A 19,323-nucleotide genomic window follows, 5' to 3' on the forward strand; every position below is an offset into this window, starting at 1 on the left:
TAACCGAATTAAGTATCTCGAAGAATTTATACAGTTGAAAGGAAATTTACAGAAAAGGGTAAGTAAGTAAGTAAGTAAGTAAGTAAGTAAGTAAGTAAGTAAGTAAGTAAGTACTTGCGGTAAAGAGAACCGTAGAAGAAAATTATCGTCTTCTTCGTACATCTCGTTCGCACTTGGTAATGGTACCCCTTTTACAAGTTAATGATGATAGTTATCGAGGCTAGAAAATATGAGAAAAACGATCGTTCCGCAACGTTGTTGAATTTCTAAGAAGATCGATTATTATTATTATTATTATCCCAACAAAATTTGGTTTTATTTTTTCTTCTCAATCTTTATCTATACCGTGTATAAAATTTATTTCGATTGTTTCCACATACGTAATCATTAAAATATATATCCCTTTATCCCTTTGTTCTATTTTCTTCTTCGATAAGAGAATGAAACAGAAAGAGGGAGAGAGAGAGAGAGAGAGAGACAAATACTAGCAACCAATCAACATTGAGCGTAAAAAAAAGAAGCGAGAGAGATTGTATCGAGGAAAATTGTAACTTGGGTTGTGTAAATAACATGATATAGAGGAAGTAACAAGCGATAAAAGAAGACCTACAAACTGTTCATATTTTAAATTTCTTTTTTTTTTCTCTCTCTTTTCTCCTTATAGAGAGGAAAGAACGACTGCCTAGTAACCGGGTTGAAAGAGAGAGAGAAAGAGAGAGAGAGCAAATGGTTATCAAGTAGAAGAGGGAAATGTAGAAAGAAAAAACTAGGGAGATGTGTGTGTATGTGTGTATGCATGTGTTTGTAAATCCTTGCGTGTGTGCGCGTAAATATTCGTATAAGTGTGTCCTATGTGTACGTGTAGGCGTAGAGACACAATGTAGCATACATTTCTCTACTAGAGACCCTTTCTTCATATATTACATAGGGAAAGGTTCCTAGGTGGCGTTTATACCTGCTATTTACCGAACTCTTTCAAAATTCTACGTTCTAACACGTCTGCTGCTTTGTGAACGACGAGGGAACAAAGTAGAAATAAAGAAGAACTACGACGGTAGAATTTAACTGGAAAAATTATTTCATTTCCGTTAGTATTATTATTGTGTCCTTTAAAAAACGAATAGAATTAATGAATGAATCTCTACGTAAGACATCGAATAAACAAGTTTTTTGTTTTTTTAATATTATAATGAACAATATGTTAATAATAAAATATAAAATGATATATAACGTGTTCGTATCTACCATTTTGAAACTTTTAATATTTTTCGATATAAGTATACGTGGAGTTTTTATTTAAAATATTAAATTTGACATTTGACACGATGTTAACAAAAAGAAAAAGAATAATTTTGTTATTTTATAGAAATAATTTTCAATTGTTCTATATTTCGATCGATTCACTAACGCAATCCCAGTAGCACAACGTGCTACAACGTTTTTCCCATGATGCATGCATGCGTGTACGCGTGGCTGCTGCTGCTATGGTTTCTGATGGTGTTCCTCTTCCCAAAATGGAGGGCAATTGAAAGAAGTTATTTTCACAAAAATTGATTTCTTTTTTTTGATACATTAACATGCATTTTTCATATGTATAAATATTACGAATAAAATATATATATATGTGTAATATAAAAAAACATAATATAAATTTCAAAATGGTAGATAAATATTGTTACCCCCCAATTTTGTATATTAATAACACATGCGATAATTAATTAGGTAGATGCGATAAGTGTGTATATCACTTCCTTCCTGGCCAGCTTCCTTATGCTTCTTTTGCGAGAATGTTACATAGTACACATTTTGTTTATTCTTTATTCTTCCTATTCTTCTTATTCTTCTTTATACCTAATTTTATTCTCAATCAAAATAATCGTAGATATTTCTTACAATTAAATCTTTTTTCCTTTTTCTTTGCTTATAGCTGATCTCAACGATTATCTACGAACCACATTTTAAAAGATCCATCAAACTTGATAAAATTTACAAACGTTTATCCCGATTTCGCGTGTAATCGGGCAAACATCTCGCTACAAATTCGAACCGTTTATATATATATATAAAAGAAAAAAAAAATCCTTTTCCCTTTTGAGCCATCGCATCGTATTAAGGCATCCTCCGTAATTCGATATCTCTATTTAAATTTCCTCCGTATTGGATTACCTTTACTCTCTAATTTCGTATTACGATCCAGTCGACTTGACCCGTTCAAAAGAAAATTCAGATTATTCATATTCTTCCTATTCACCCTTTATACTCAATCTAACCTTTTTTTTATTTCTATCGATTCCGTTACGAACCAAATTTCAAAAGAATACAGAAAATAATAATAATAAATTTAATAATAATAATAATCATCTTTTAGTTTAGTTTGAAATTATTATTATCATAAATTAAAATAAAATAATCCATTTATCGTTAGCGGTCAAATTTTAATTCAACTTTAATATAATAAACGTTAAGGTTTACAGGATGTTATATTATCTCGAAACCACTATCACCATCGCGAACTATTTAATACTCGTCACGTTGAAGTCACGCGTTTGGAAAAATGAGTTTGCGGTGAAAATGACCACCACATTCGCATAAACACATATTTCCTTCGACCCTTCTCCTCTTCCTCTTCATCTTTCATCACCTTCTATCAATCCCCTTCCCTAAGTTACTTTGAAACGAGAAAAGATACCATGGAATAGGAGGATAATCCTTTTTACCATAAAGATTTAATCATTTAACATTGGAAGAATTTTTAAATGATCTTAACGAAGGAACGAACGAAGAAAAAAAGAAAAATGAAGGTGGTGGTAGGTACACGTTTGCCATATGGCAAACCTTTTTCTTTATTCCTTTCCTTCCTTCCTTCCTTCCTACCTTCCTTCCTTGCATCCATTTTCCTTTTCAAGAAAAAGATTAAAATGAGAGAGAGAAAGTGTAAAGATTAATGGCAATGTTGAAGAAGACGTGCTTTTTTTATTGTCCTTTTTCGCTTTGACTTCCCCGACGATCTTCTCTTCTAACTTAGATGTCGGTAGGTCGTTATCGAACAAAGCAATACTCGTTACGTCTCATTACTCAAGAAAATTGTCCGCTGCTAAACCCATCGTCGTACCGATTGAACAGGTGCCGGGTGAGTTAATCTTGACCTTCGTAATACCTCTTTTATCTACGACTTGACCTCTCCCTCCCACCCCCTGTCCCTTACTCACTCGTCACTCTCTCTCTCTCTCTCTCTCTCTCTCTCTTTCTTTCGTCCAATCACCAATTCTCATCCAGATAAGACCTGTGAAAACCTCAAGGTCGTCTTAGAAAAGACCATCATGATGAGTTTAATGTGTTACTCAAAGGAAAAGGTACAAAGAGTGAAGTGGGCTTAACTAACTAGCTATTACTACTACTACTACTACTACTACCAGTTACTGTTACTATCTTTTTTTTCTTTCTTTTTTTATCTCATTCCTTTCAGATAAATGTTGGCCTCTTTTGTCAAAGTTATTACTTTTACTTTTACTTGTGTGTGTCAACCGATTTCGCTACTAATCGTATCGTTTGTAAGTATCGTTTTTTCATACTGTTTCTTTTCTCATCTAATTGGAAAAATTTGTATGCATTGTGTTACGAGTGATTGAGAAATTATAATATCTAATATTATTAGAAATGTTTGGAATTTTCGTAAAAAAAAAAAAAGAAGTGTATAAGTATTTACTAATTTGTATTTCTTTTGTATCTTTTCTTTCCGATAAAAATGTCGATGGTCCTTTGTTCAAATATTTACATATATTTTTAGTCCCAATTTGTAAAATTTTGAAGAAGCGATTTAAACGACCCGATTAGAAATGCTTTCTACGATCTGTAATATTGAAGTTTTAATTAAAAGGATTTATATTTCGAATTTTTCAAAATTGACGAACGTAGAATTGACATATGCATTGAAACGAAGTGAACGAAATAGAATAGCTGAAAGATGTTGCGGTGATGAAAGTTGTTGGTGGGTTCGGTCGAGACGGCGAATAAATGCTGTCATGTTCAGTAACGCGATCCATTTTGATTATATTTCTTTCCCGTTTGGAATGAATACATGGGTCTACTTCGCTGTTTTGATAAAGGAGAAAGAAAGAAGGATCAAAATTGGATGATAGAAAACATTGAGGGAACGTGAAAAGAACAATGAAGAGGAATACATTTTGAAAGAATTCTTAGTACCAAGAAAGTTCTCCCTGAGATTTCTAAATGGATAACTTCTTCTTCGGCAGGTATAAAAGCACGCAAAATTTCTTTGTGTTGATCACGTACAAAATGCAATAAAGGAATAGAAAGAATATACAAAAAAAAATAATAATAATAATAAGAAGTAGAAGAGAAGAAGAAAAAGAAAAAGAAAAAGAAGAAGAAGGAGAAGAAGGGGAAAGGTTGGATCGTTCACGTGCATTTTGCGTGCCCTATCGAAAAAGTCATCCCGCTACTACCTCGAACAACGTCATTGGCTTACGTCATTTTCTATATTGGTATTATTTCGATAGGATAGATTTTAATTTTATTAATTAATTCTTTTTTCTTTTTTTTTTTATTCCAATGGTGCAAATTCGAAAGGAATTATAAAGTATGATATAACTACGAGTTGACGTATAATAATAATAATAATAATAATAATAAGAATAATAACAAAAATAATAAACGTTAAATAAAAAAAAAAGAAAAAGATAGCCCGGTGGAAAGTTAAATGAATTCGTGGCAGGTGTCGCGTCTGCTTGCTCCTTTCCACTTAGCAACAAAAGTAAGATTTCGAAAGTTCAAACCACGAATCTTCGAAGCGAGGGGAAAAATATATGTAATAAATATATAACATATCATACACACGCGAATATATATGTAAATAATATTTAAAACCGAAAAGAAAAGAAAAAAAAAAAGAAAAAGAAAAGGCAAAAAATTACAATGTTACGCGTGCAAAAAGAAAAGAGAAGAAAACAAAACAAAAATGGCGGATTAGGAGAGTTCGGTTTTCGAAGTGGGCCAGAAAGAAGGCGCGTTTGCGCGCGCGCACGCACAAGCGTCAGATGTATGTATCCCCCCATTATCTCAGGCTCACTGTTGCTATGCAATTAGAGTCCGTTAATCGTGATCCCCACCAGAAGGACCGGGGGCCAGCGCGCCTTTCGTGACGTGACCATACACCGGAGAAAGGGTAAAAAGAGAAGACGAAGGAGTGGGGGTAAAAGAGACGGCCGTTCTCTTTTAGTAGTGGGGGGGATTGAACCGAAGTACAGACGAAGACGGCGATAACAACAATAACAATAACACCAGCACGTGGTGGACGACGCGACTTCCTACTCTTCATTCTTCCCCATTCTTTCTTTATCTCTTATATATTATTATTCTTCTTCTTCTTTTTATTTACTTTTGTTTATTTACGTCAGGACGTTGACTTATTATTCGTTCTTCCTTTTCTCCCACTCCAATTACCACTCCCACTCCAACTCTCACTTCCACCCCCACTCCAGCCGAATTATTGAATGCGAATTTTTATTCGAAAAATTATTTTCTTTTATAACAATATTGTGATAATATAATACTCGTCAAACATTTTGGTCTTAAATTCAAAAAAAAAGAAATTATTTTCACTTTTAATTATCACTTTTTCGCGTTATTCGTTTCGCAAGAATGGGAAAGAAAGAGAGAGAGAGAGAGATCAAAGTTTAAAGTCGTATTTCGTTGAACATTAGAGAAATCGATGAAAGATCATCTCAGGTTTCACTTTTTCCTATGACATCGCGGAGGACGATCGCGATGCAAGGACGACGGTGACGCTCCCTCTTCCTCCTCCTCCACCACCGCCACCACCACCTCCTCCTCCTCCTTCTCCTCCTACTCCACCTCCACGGCAACGGGACGCTTCCCTCGCGTTCATTAAGATTTGCATGGCCTTGAGAGAGAGCGTCACGAAAGGTTCTGCGCGCGCACACCTATGGAATGCGCGGGAAAGCGAAGCGGATCGTCGACCACGAGGTTTCTCTCGGTTCATTCAACGAGAATACTCCTTTCCTTTGCTTTTTCATCCCTCTCCATCTCTCTCATTCTCCTTCATGTCTTTACGTGTCGTGCGTGCGTGCGTACGTGCGTGTATAGGTGTCTGTTTTTCCTTTTTATTTCAATTCCTCTAAATTCTTTTTGTCTGAAAATTAATATTTTATTATTTCAATAAATAATTCTTATTACTTTCCATTCGTTTGTGATCTCAGTGTATTTTTCATTAATTAATGATAAATATTTTTCATAAAAATAAATCACATTTAATTAAATTAATTTGACATATTTAACTATAATAATGCATATTAATACTTTATTATCAATACTGACGTTTTATTTTCAAATATTTCGAAATTTTTGATCTTACATTTAATCAACTATATAACATATCGAACATTTGTTTAAATAAAAACATTGACAACACAATATCGATCCATATTACATTATCATTTTATTTGCAAGAAAAATTTGTAAGAAATCTTCCGTAGTAATATCTCGTTTCATTGTCCTTCGTCTATATGCTAAACGAGATAAAACGAATGCCAACGTGAGACGAAAGAGCAAAACACCACCACCACCACAGCGGACGCTCCTAGTTAAATGGTTTAATTCCGGTCCTCCTTATAGCTTGCTTTCGATACCTCTCCGTTTAAATGTGATTTGCTGGTAGCCTTTCTACGACGTAAACGCGCTCGTCTGTCTCATCTTTCTTGGAATTAACTCTTTCGGATCTTTTTCGCAAACAGGATGCGCCTTTTATTTGTCAGAAATGAGCAAGATTCACACGTCATTACTAAAAAACTAGCAGCAGCAGCAGCAGAGTCGAGACGAGATGAGATGAGATGAGATGAGATGAGATGAGATGAGATAAGATGAGATGAGAGAGAACGTAGTTCAAGGAAAAAGACAAGAAGATACTTCAAGTTTCGTGACTGATTTGATAAATGACGAAAAAATAAAAGGAACCACACACATCTTTAAAAATATTTCATTAAATGCGAACTCACGACGAACGTTTATCTTCGATAAATACTTAAATAGACGCATTTTTACTAAACACCATTTACGTTTATAGAAGGATCACGCTAATTAACGATCATTAACGTTGGCTAACACACGAGGGTTTCAAGTTTATTTAATTTTCTTCTTTTTATTTACTTTTATATTATGACCGTTGTTAAAATAAAGTCAAATCAGACGTGAAAATAAATCGTCATTTTGGGATGTTTGGTATAGGGTTTGGTAAGATTTTAATTACTGAACGAATATGTATGTACCCGATGCTTGATTTTTGTTCCTCTCACAAGACAACAAGATCAATAAAAATGAATATCAAAGTTGAAGAAGGTTGATGGTCGATAGACGGACTACGAAAAACAGGATCGAGAGCGGGCCAGGATTCAGGATATCTGAACGATGACGTGACTGACTTCGTCCAAGGACAACCAAGCAAGCAAGCAAGTAAGCAAGCAAGCAAGCAAGCAAGCAAGTAAAACTCTTTCGAAGTCCTGTGCGAAAGATCGCAAACGAATGCCGAGGACGATGGAGGTGCCGATAAAGACTTACCACCACTACTAACCACCATAACCACCCCCACCATGAAAAGAACGGCCAACCATGCTACTCTAAACTTCTCACGAAAAAACAGAAAGGCGCTAGGAGCTCGGCGTTAAATGAAAAAAAGGAACCAATAAAAAAACATAAAAATAAAATAAAATAAAAGTAAAAGGAATAAAGACCAACGAAAAATAAATAAATAAATAAATCGTGTGCTACTGCTATAAGCCTCGGGGACCTAGGTTTTACATATACATATACATATACATATACATATACATATACATATATATATACATAAAAATATATACCCAAAGCAAGAACGTCGTCTATTACACGTATACATTATTCAAAGCAATCGCCAAAAAGTCTCGTTGCGAATTCAGCACGATGCACCGTAACCGGGTAGCAACAGGACCCGGCAACAGGCTCTCTTTCTCTTTTCTGTCCCTTCTCTTCTCTTCTCTTCTCTCTTATATATACCACGACTCTTCTCTCCGCACTCTTTGCCACTCCTTCCCACCCTCCCTCTAACCCTCCTTCTCTTACTTGCTTGCTTTGCTTGCTTGCTTGCTTGCTTTCTTACTCACTCGCACGCTCGTTCGACAGCCTATGGCCATCTCTCTCTCTCTCTCTTACTCTTTCATTTCATTCGGACTAACACACGAGGAGGAGAGGAGACCACCGTCACCGCTTTCTCGTCGTTTAACGACGACGCTACACAACACCAATGCCGAGAGGAGGATGCCACCTATCTCTATCCTCTTTCTTTCTTTCTTTCTTTCTTTAGCTTTCCTCTTCAACCTTCTGCTCCTAATTTCTTTTTTTGTTTTTGTTTTTTTTTTCTTTTCGGTTCGTTCCTCTTATTTTCGCGTCCTCTCGGAGACTTCATATTTTTTTGACAGCTTTCTTTCTTTCTTTCTTTCTTCTTCCTCTTCGTTACCAACCCCCACCCCAACATACTTCACCCCACCCCACCTCCCCAATGTGAACAATTTTTTATCGGCAGGAAAGTTCGCGACGAAAGATGATGTTTGTTAATATGCGAATAATTTCAAAATAACATCACACGATAATTTTGTCATATCTGATCAGGGTGAAAGCAAAAGTTTCCTGAGTTAAATATTAATATTTTCGAAGTAAATTTTCCAACAAAAAAAATCAATCAATCCGTTATGCAATTACAGGGTAAAGTTTCGAAAGCAAAAAATGCACGAAATTTTTGGTTCATCCTAATATTTGCGTGTCAAAACGAATGGGGTAAAACTCCCCCTCCCTCTCTCCAATTTGCAAACCACGCGACGCGAGTCAACGTAATAATGCATATTATTTATTAACTTTTTGTTCGTTCCCCTTAAAACAAGTATTCCCCCTACCCCCTCCACCTGCTACCCCATATAAATTAATATATATTTTGCGTGATATGAGACAATTTGTTTTCATTTATAAATTTAGCGCCCAAGGAAAGAAGTTAAAAGCTCGGAAGACGTTCTTGATATAAAGAGTAAGAGAAACCGACTGACGATGATGATGATGATGATGATGATGATGATGATGGTAGTGATGATGATAATGATGATGATGATGATCGAGAGATCGATTCCATGTACGTACGTATGTATGCCGACGCCGAAGAATGTAACGCCGTTCGCATACCGAGGTGCCATTGCAACGAACGACCTCACGCACGATTCGATATGCGATACAACATATGCAACGTGCTTTCACGCATACCAAACCAAGTATAATATGTATATATATTTATATAAGTATATATATATATTCGAAGTTTCTATAAAATTTTGGCAAACATTTCATCAACGTGTGTATATATATATATATTTAATATGACGTTTTGAGCTTATGGGTTTTTTCTTATCGTCGTTTAAATTTATCCCCGTTTTTAATAACAATAATAATTAAGTTTATTGTCTATTAAAAAAAAAAAAAAAAAGGTATTACACTTTTATACGATGGTTATAAAATTGAATAAACATTTTATTGTCATTATTAGGGTGTAAGTGGAATTCAGGTTCATATTATAGCTTTATAATCGTGTCAACGAGTTTAAGGGTTGTGAAATGAAATGACTTCAACGTCCGCAAAAGACAAATTCCTTTCTTTCTTTCTTTCTTTCTTTCTTTCTCTTTCTTTCTCTCTGTGCAAAAGTATACGGTAGGATATATAATATGTCCATGGAGAAGAATTTACGACGACGTTGCAAATAAAAAGAGAAAAAAAAGTACGAGAAAGATGAAGATAGAAGAAGAAGAAGAATAAGAAGAATGATGCGAGGAAAAGTTGAAGAAGAGATAGTGAGTTCAACGTAAAACCCTTTTTTTATTTGGTTTTGCGAATTATTCATTTCGATTATCAGTAACTCTTTTATTCTCGTGAGAATTTAACAGTGGAAACTAACGTTGTTGGGAACACCCAACGACACCGAAGAAAGGGAATAAGAAGAACAGCAAGAGTTCCTTCTTTATCTGTTCTCATTATCGAAACCGTCGTTAGCCATGAACTTTGCCCTTGGATCGTACCTGTTCTCGCGGTACGGCCCACCATCGAGGGTTTTTCGATATCTACCCCGAACAGAGAGAGAAAGGGGTTCTTTTTTTTTTTAGAAGGAATCACTAATTGCTACTACCCTTTTTCTTTTCTTTTTTTTTGACGAACACAAATATCGTGTTCAACATTTTTTGATTATTTTTCAATTGTCATATTATAATACTTACATTACAGAGAGAAAGATTCAATTATATCGATGTGATCGTAATACAGTGATCTAATTGTAAGTTATAATTAAAAAATAAATAAATTTATCAGTTATTTCACACCACATTATTTGAAACTAAATTAATTCAATGTAATTTTCAATGTAATATTGTTAAAAATGAACCGTTAGATAGTGTTTGTTATTTCAATATTATATAGAATTCATTGAATGTTCAAATGTAATCCTTTAAATATCTCGAAACAAGACTTATACGACTTACAATTAGATCACTTTCATAATTATCAGCACACATCATACATATATATATTTATGTTGAATATTTACGAGATATTTTCTTACACTTTCAAATGTTTTATCGAAGAGAGAAGAGATCGTTTGTCGTCGTCGTCGTCGTTTCATTCAGAAAACAAGGAAGCCAGCGAAAACGATGAATGAGTGTTGTATCTGTCCTGCTGGCTTACTTAGCTCAGCAGCCAGACCACAGTCGTTGGAAAGAGTAATGCAGGTAAAGGTTATCGAGAAGTTAGAGAGCTAGTATAGTAGAGCTATTACGCTTGAGAGAGGCCGGTTTTATCCTTAGAAAAAGAGAAAGAGAAAGAGAAAGAGAAAACAAGGTTCTAATATTACTTACGAGTTATGCGCCACAGGTATTACTGTGCGCTTCCTACTATCTTGCACCTTTCAATTATACCTATTAACGAGAACTCTTGTTTACACCCGTACCTTTTCCCTTATATCTTCTTCTTCTATCTACCCGGTATCTCCAAACGGGACACCTTGCTCTACCGATAAAATTACCAACTCGATCTTACCTACCTGCTACCATGTTTGTATTTTGCTATGTACTTTTCCTAGTGGCGTCTATGTGTGTGTGTGTGTATGCTACATATGCTGTATGTGTGTATGTGTAGTACGAGACACGCTCTACTGCTCTACTAATCTGTTATTACCTCGGCAGCACAACCATTTATTACGGATCACATTGATCTAACGTTATTTTGTTTTCTTATTGTTAAGCTTCAAGTTTCTAACGGTTTTATTTTATTTCTTTATAATAGTTTTATATATATATAATATAATAAATATATATTTATATATTTATGTATCTTATAATATTATTAATAATGTTATTTTGTAAATTTGAATAAAATTTTGTTGTTCATGCGATATGATTCCAACAGAGATAAATTTCACCGATGAATCATACTAAATTAGATTAGAAGGTCTCGACATCGTACTGATTAATATGCATTGATGGTTTCCTACCTACCTGCCGAGCAGGTATAAGAAAAGGATTGCCACCGGTTATTGGTACTAATAGGAATCAAGTAAGATTATACGATGAGAAACATTCGCAAGACTTACGGGGATACATATCTTTGGTATTTTCTTTCTAATACAATAACATTTGAATGAAATCTTTATGAAAAGTATTATACTCTATGAGAAAGTTTGAATATTATTAATGTAAGCTATTTGTAAGCTGAAAACAACGTCAATGCAACATCGTGTTTTAAACGTATAGAGTACTCGCACATTATACGTGATTATTGTTCGAGTTGAGCATTGTTATGTTTTAATCGTCCTGACGTAAATATGTATGTAGGTACAACCATGTCATAATTCGTTTATGGGGTTCCTGACAATGTGAAGAGAATAATTTATTTGATGGGCCTACCGCGAAAAAAAAAAAAAAAAAAAAAAAAAAGAAAATGTCCGACGATGTTAACGCATCGACGTTTCTTTTATGGGACCGGATTGTTCGATGAAAGATTTTAGTCACGCAAATCATCACAGGAAACGATCAATGTATTTTGGAAATACATTGAGGTATTTCATGCGAAGGACGGTGTTATGTTAAAAAGGAACGTTACTCTACAATGAGAGACAATTATTTCATGGTGTTTCGCTAAAGAACGGCGTCCTTCATAAACAGGCGTAGAAGATGAAGAAGGAAAAAAAACAAAGCGAACGGAAACGGAAGGTAATTCGTGCAGAGTTAAAGGACGTTAACCGTATTACGCTCAGCAAAGGTAGATCCATCAAACGAAAGGCGATTTAAATCTTACGGTCCGTAGTAGCAGAGAGAGAGAGAGAGAGAGAGAGATAGTGTGTGTGTATGCGTGAGAGAGAGAGAAAGAGAGAGAGTCGTTACACTTTGTTGCTCCCGTTACATCGGAACGTTTCAAGCGCATCGAAGGAAGCATAAACGGCAAGGACGTTCGCCTGAACACGCCGGTATACATACAACATATATGCTGTAACAGTGTATAAACGCATCCTCTTCCTCCTACGTGTTAATCTCGCGTCACACAGGGATTTACTCGAGCCGAAATATTGTCTTAGGTCGCGTTAAAAGCCGAGGGCGTTTGAGAGGAGGCGTTTATAGGAATGTTGACGCTACTAACTTGGATTCCGTGGGAAGAAGCGTGGGAATTTCTCTAGATCGATATGAATTTTACGACGTAATAGTTAGGAACGCATCAGCAGCCCTCGCCCAGCTGTCCCAACCCCCGCCCGACCGCCCACCAAAAAAAGGAAAGTAACACAAACAAAACTAAAACAAAACTAAAACAAATTTCCCGCTAACCGGAAGAATAAAAACAGGAGAAAAGAGAGAGGTTGCTCGGTGGGTTGTATTTATTGGTCGGTTCGTTTGGTTGGTGGTTCCTTAGAGTTCAACGCAACGAAATATCCTGCGACGCAAAAGAAAGGAGACCGAGAGTCGCGAAGGCTTTTTATTCGACGAGGGAGGGGGTAGAAGAAGAGAGGACGAAGGAGGGAAAGGAGGGAGGAGAAATTGGGAAGGGGGATTGCGAAAGCTTCGAGGTCGGTCTCCTCGCGAATCAGCGAGCGAGCAGCGGCAGCAGCAGCAGGCGCAGGCACCAGGGGCACGGGCATGGGGGTACAGGGGCACCACGGGTATAGGGGTACAGGGGCACACGGGCAAAGGCAGCGCCGGAAGGCTCGCGTTTTTCCTTCTTTCTCTTTCGCACTCTTCTTCTTCTTCTTGTTCTTCTTCTTCTCTCAGCGGAGGCTGGGTAACCGGCGCGGAAAGCAGCGACCTGTTGCCAAGGGAAGCCTTAAAAGTAAACAAGGTTACGACATCGGAGTGGGCCCCTGCTGTCGCGAGGTCTCGTGCCTCGAGAGAGTCTCTTCGCGCGCGGAAGGATCGCAAGAGAAAGAGGATTATACACCCCTTTCCTCATCTCACCTCGCCACTCTTCTCTTCTTCTCTTCTCTTCCCTTGGTTCGTTCCTTCCTTTGAAAGAGGAGCGTAGAAAAAGCGGCCAGCAACGGCACGAAACGAGAAGAGAGAAAAAGGAGAGAAAGAAAAGGGGGAAGGGGAGGGGAGGGGGTTGAAAGAAGAGGCGGCTTCCCTCCACCACCCTGGCGGGCCGGCCGCCGCCGCGCGCACTGGTTATTCGGGCCGCGAATAATAATCATAGCGTTGGTTCTCTTCTCTTGGTCGGTCGGTGGGTCGTCGCGCTGCTTGCTGCTCTCGAGAGAGAAGTCCTCCCCCTCCACCCCCACCGGCCCCCTCCTGCACCACCTTTTCCTCCTCGTCCTCTCTCTCTTTCTCTCGCATGGGATCCTTCGGGCCGACGGCTGCATAGCAACAAGGACCGTTCTCTCTTTCTCTCCCCCACTCTGCCGGGCCGGGCCGGGCCGGGCCGACCGTCGTTCGAGACGACGACGACGACGACGACGACGACGATGCCGCCGCCGACGACGACGACGACGACGCACGAGCGCACGAGCGCGCACGAGGCCGGAAGGCATGCGGGAGAAGAAGAAGAAGAAGAAGGGGAGGGGGACGAAGAGGACTGACTGGAGGGGACCGATAGTCTCGCTGCTGCCAGCTAAGAGGAGGAGGCCAACGCTGGCGGAGAGTGGGGGAGGCGGCTGGCCGTTTTCTCGGGGCCGCACATTCGGATCCTCTCCACGCTCGCGCTCGCGCGCGCGCGCGCGTGCACGTCGCGTCTTCGTCTAGACGACGCGACACATACACGCATAGAACCGATGCTTAATGTGTAACTATGAATATACATACATACGCGCGCATGCATTGTTATTCTTCTCTATTTCTTCCCTTATTCATCCCTTCCCAACCCCTCTTCATTATTTTCTTTACCAAATTCTTCACTACTTTCGACTTTGGCTTTCTTCTTCTTCTTCTTATTATTATTCTGCGTTTCATGGCCCACCCCAACAACGCGCATCATTATCATCATCATCATCATCATCATCATCATCATTATTATTATAATCATGATTTTGTAGCAAGGGAAAAAAACATTACAGGAACCTCTTATTCTTCTGTATAACTCTCTACTATCTTCTCCTGTCTGGCGTACACCAATAAATGAGCGAATGAGGGTTGGTCGCTGGTTGCGCTGTTCGCCGTCCAAGATTCTACCGCCATTATTATCCTTCTCAAATCGTAAAATGAAAAAATCTGACAGGGAGAAATGTTGCCGCCGTTATTAGTACACTCTATTTGGAATTCAATTCGTAGATGGAGAGAGAAAGAGAGTGAGAAGAAATGAGACGAGGACTATAACGTTACATTCAAGTTATTCTTTGCAATTTTACAACGCAACAGAGGTGGTGACTAGTTCGTTAGAACGACGGAAGGACCGAGTTTACTTCGGGACGTATTATATACTGCTGCGATGAGGGAGGAGAATGTCGTTTTTTTGTAATTCTTTTGCGAGCTGTAAATGCGGGTGTACAACGAGCTCGCTCACTCTCTCTCTCTCTCTCTCTTTCTCTTATTCGTTCGCAATAAATGTTCCAGCAGCCGGAGGAGAGCAAGTGCGAAAGGGTCGAGCCCTTATTATCCTTGTTTTTCTTCCACACTCAAGTTCCGCTCTTATACCGATTAAACAATGGCGGTTTTATACGTCAACGATCTATATATATATATATATGTGTAAATATATTCTCGAGTGGCAGGTTTTAACATGGTGGATGTAAAATGCGTGGGCGACACACACACCATCCGATTTCGAGTTTCGTATCGTTGTCAAGATTTAATTGACAGTCGGGGATAGAATATGTATAAAAAAAAAAAAAAAGAAAAAAAAAGAAAGGTAAGAAAGAAGGAAATAATAAGGAAAGAAAGAAATGAATGAATGATAGAAAGAGAGAGAGAGAGAGAAGGGAAAAGAATTCTCCTAGACGAAAGAAAATTATGATTCGTCATTCGTCTGATATTTCCGCTATTTAGCGGCTTAGATATTAGATACACGTGTACGTAACTACAGATAGACATAAAACGAAATACAACAGGAGACGCGGGAGTCAGTCAGGTCCCAAGTTCGTTGAAGATTCCCTCGGCGTTTTAGCGGATCAACACATCTCTCCCTGTCCCTCTCTCTTTCTCTTTCTCTTTGAGTATGACGTTGTGTTACAAAGGCTATTGTACTTACTCGTTTACCCTTCTAATTCGCACGAATACGTCACACGAATGCGCGTACACGTTTGAACATCGTCATCGTCATAATCATCGTTCGACAGAAACAACGAGAATTGTTCGAAAAATTCTACCGATCGAAGAATCAAAAGTATTTCTTTTGCAAATAAATTTCGTACATTTCGCTACTAAAAAAAAAGAAAATAGAAAAAAAAAGAAGGCAAACAACTTATGGTAATCATTAGAGACACATTAGAGATCGTCCTTCCCGAATGATTTTACACCTAATCGAGATTTATAACGCCGTTTTACCGTACGCGACATTTATAATTCAACGTGAGTGATCGTCACACATACGCGATATCTAAGATTCGTTGCACGTATCCTTCTTGCTGCTGCTATGCTTATACATATATATATATAAATATAGAAGCGTATATGTGCATAAACATAAATACATACATACATACATACATACATACATATATATATATAAATGTAGTTATATACGTAGAATACTTTCAAGACGCGTTTCATTTCGCGCCGGTAACACTAACTTCGCCAACGTACGTACATAAATCTCTTTGTCGGAATGCGTGTACGTAAAGCGACGCAATTAATGCCTCTAGACCGTGCATAAATATCGCCCTTAATAGCGTGCCATCGATAGCCAGGCTCTCTAAGATAAGAATACGTTTGGGTTTTGGTTTGGTAGGCGTTTCCCCGTGTAATATAAAATCATGAAACCACCATAAGAGAAAGAGAGAGAAAGAGAGAGAAAAAAACCTAGCACATGTATAGATATATGTGTAGTACGTATGTAATACACATATATGATCCGTTTGAATATATATATATATATATAAATGTGACGTAGCAGAAAAGAGAAGGATTAAAAGAAAATAAAAAAAAAAATAAAAAAGAAAATCTGTGGGTGCTGCAGCAGCTGCTGTGAAGGACCGCCAGGAACGGTAAGGTTTGGTTTATGCTTCTAAGCAGGGGAGGTTTCCTCTCCCTCTAAAACGCGTTTGTTCGTTCTCTTCTTTTCTTTTCATCCCCACTCTATTATCGGACCAACAGGGCGGCACCAACAGCAGCAGCAACAACAACAGCAGCAACAGCAGCAGCAACAGGAGCAACAAACACACACAACACGAAACGTCGTCTATGTACGACGATGATGTATCATATATATATATATATCTTCATCTCTGTCTTTCTCACGTTCTCACAGTATATTGGGTTACTATCTCTTGCTAGTGACACGACGACGATGACGACGACACGACGCCAGGGTCGGAGTTTCAAAAGCAAACCTCATAGGGATATAGGGGCAGCTGTTGTACATTCCTACGTCCCTATCTTTCCTTGGCCCTTTCCTCCCCTCACCTTCCCCTTCTCCCTCGTCTACTAACTCAGATCTACTATCTTTTTCCTCTCTTGCTTAACTTCTCTTGAATATTCTTTATCCCCCCTTCCTTTCCTTTTCTTTACTTTACTTTGCTTTGCTTTGCTTTGCTTTTCTTAACTGCAGAAGAGGAATCGTAGTGACGCCGTATAAGTAGAAATAAAAAAGAAAGAGAAACAGTGAGTGGGATCCATAGAAAAAAAGGTGGAAAAATAAATTCTATCCACCATCGATGGATCCTTGTTCATATTTGAATTGTCTCGTCACGACAATTGTTAAGATTATTAGAAATTATTCGTTAGAATAATATATCAAGTATATATAGATAATTAATTGCTTATTGCAGAAGAGGAAAAGAGAAAAAAAAGAAAATTAAAAGTAAACGACAATTTTTATATACTGATATTATCCTTATCAATAATTTAAAAAAGTTTCTCGACAAAATTATTCCAAATTTTCCGTTCCAAAGAAAGTAAAAAAAAAAAAAAAAAAAAAAAAGAAATAAACGTATCAAGTAAATCTAATTCAAGTATAGTTCCTCAACAAATAAATTAAATATTACATTTAAAAGAAGAAAAAAAAAAAGACACAAGTGAATTAACATCGAGATTGTAGATTTTCCATAGAAATGTAAAATCATTGAAATTTATTTCAAGTTAGATTAGACGATGTCACTTTAATGATGTAGTTAGTGCTATCTACTCACAAAAGGGTTAAAGGGTTTCAGAGCGGTAACGGAGGAGACACGATTATAGTTCGAGTATACGAAGTATACAGGACAGAAAGAGCAAGAGAAAGAAGAGAAAAAAAAAAAGAGAGAGAGAGAGAGAGAGAGAGACCGGTTGTTACTATGCGAGATAAAATCCTTCGAGATAGAGTGGAACTCAATTCGTATCTCCGCCGGAAGTAGCCGACCCCTAGAGGCCGTGGGCACACAGTCAAGAAAGTTTCCTCTTAAACGGGCCGCCGTTATTTCGATGCGTTGCATAATCGATTAGGAAGATAGATAGATAGATAGATAAATAGATACGTTTTTATACCGATCATCTAACTGTAACTGTGAATATAATGTATGTAAAATAAAATGAAAATTTTCGAGTTGGGAAATGTGATCTACATAAATTCAATTGTTATCTAGCGTGGAAAATAAGAATAGAAATAGTGGCGCCTGCAAGCCTTTTTCTTATTCTTATTCTTATTCTTATTCTTCTTCTTATTTGACAATGAGAGAGAGAGAGAGAGAGAGAGAGAGAGAACTTTTTACAAGCATCCCATCGAGCTACATTGTCGGTGAAAGGAACGCAAATTCGTTCGAGACGAGAATGCAAAAGGGCCATTCAATTGACGAAAGAAATTCGATGCGCTGAACGAGATATAATTACGCGCTCTGCTTGCATTAATTCATTTCGAAGACGCTATGCACTTAAAGCTTTTTATTTAAACCGTTCAAACTACTATCGCCAAACCATTTTTCTTTTTTTTTCGTTTCTTTCGAATTTAACGAATTGTTTGATAAGAAAGAAAAAAAAAAAAAATAGAACGTTAGTAAATATAATGTACGATAATATTTGATTTAAAAGAAAATTTTATAATAATTTTACCGTTACATCGCGACTACTCGTCGTACAACGTCTCCGAAAAATAAGAAGAATTTATAAATAAAGATCCAATTTACCTATATAAATATTGATTGATATTTTATTTGCTTAGAATGAAAATACGATACTCGTATGCACCGATACTCCTGTGATAAGATTATTCGAACGATAGTAGAATAATTTCTGATCAAAGAGCGCAATGAGAGAAAAAAAAATATACGTGATATTCGAGAAGAAAGTAAAACAAAAATAAGAAAAAGAAGATCAATTTTATAAACTTATAACAAATCGATCGACACTATCGACTACCGAAATTGAAAAAAGATCTCGTTAGAATTTGAACATCTACGTAAAAAAATCGATTAATTTATCTGAATGTTTTCAACATTTATACATTAAACGATAGAACAAGAATAAGACGAGAGAAATATCTTTTGATATGCGGGCATAATAAATTTATTTCAACAATCGTATTATGTATATCAAATTAATTTTTCTCTTGAAAAGATAAATTTATTTATTAAAAAAAAAAAAAAACAAAAGAAAGAGAGTTAGGGAACTTTTGAATTTCTTTTGT

At 37.1% G+C, this 19,323-nt stretch overlaps 1 protein-coding gene across 2 annotated transcripts in view; it reads right to left on the minus strand.

Annotated features, from left to right (window-relative positions):
• LOC122520061 overlaps nt 1-19,323 on the minus strand; it is a 34,041-nt gene that overhangs the window by 1,673 nt on the left and 13,045 nt on the right. The window contains exon 2 of one of the 2 annotated variants that reach the window (XM_043639975.1): nt 6,142-6,172. The exons of the other annotated variant lie outside the window; for it this stretch is intronic. Coding sequence (XP_043495910.1) covers nt 6,158-6,172 — 15 coding nt within the window. The 3' untranslated portion in view covers nt 6,142-6,157. Of the gene's footprint in view, nt 1-6,141; nt 6,173-19,323 lie in introns of those variants that run through there. 2 annotated transcript variants of the gene reach the window in all.

This window comes from Polistes fuscatus, unplaced genomic scaffold, assembly GCF_010416935.1.
Source record: "Polistes fuscatus isolate 324 unplaced genomic scaffold, CU_Pfus_HIC Scaffold3, whole genome shotgun sequence".
Lineage (NCBI taxonomy): Eukaryota > Metazoa > Arthropoda > Insecta > Hymenoptera > Vespidae > Polistes > Polistes fuscatus.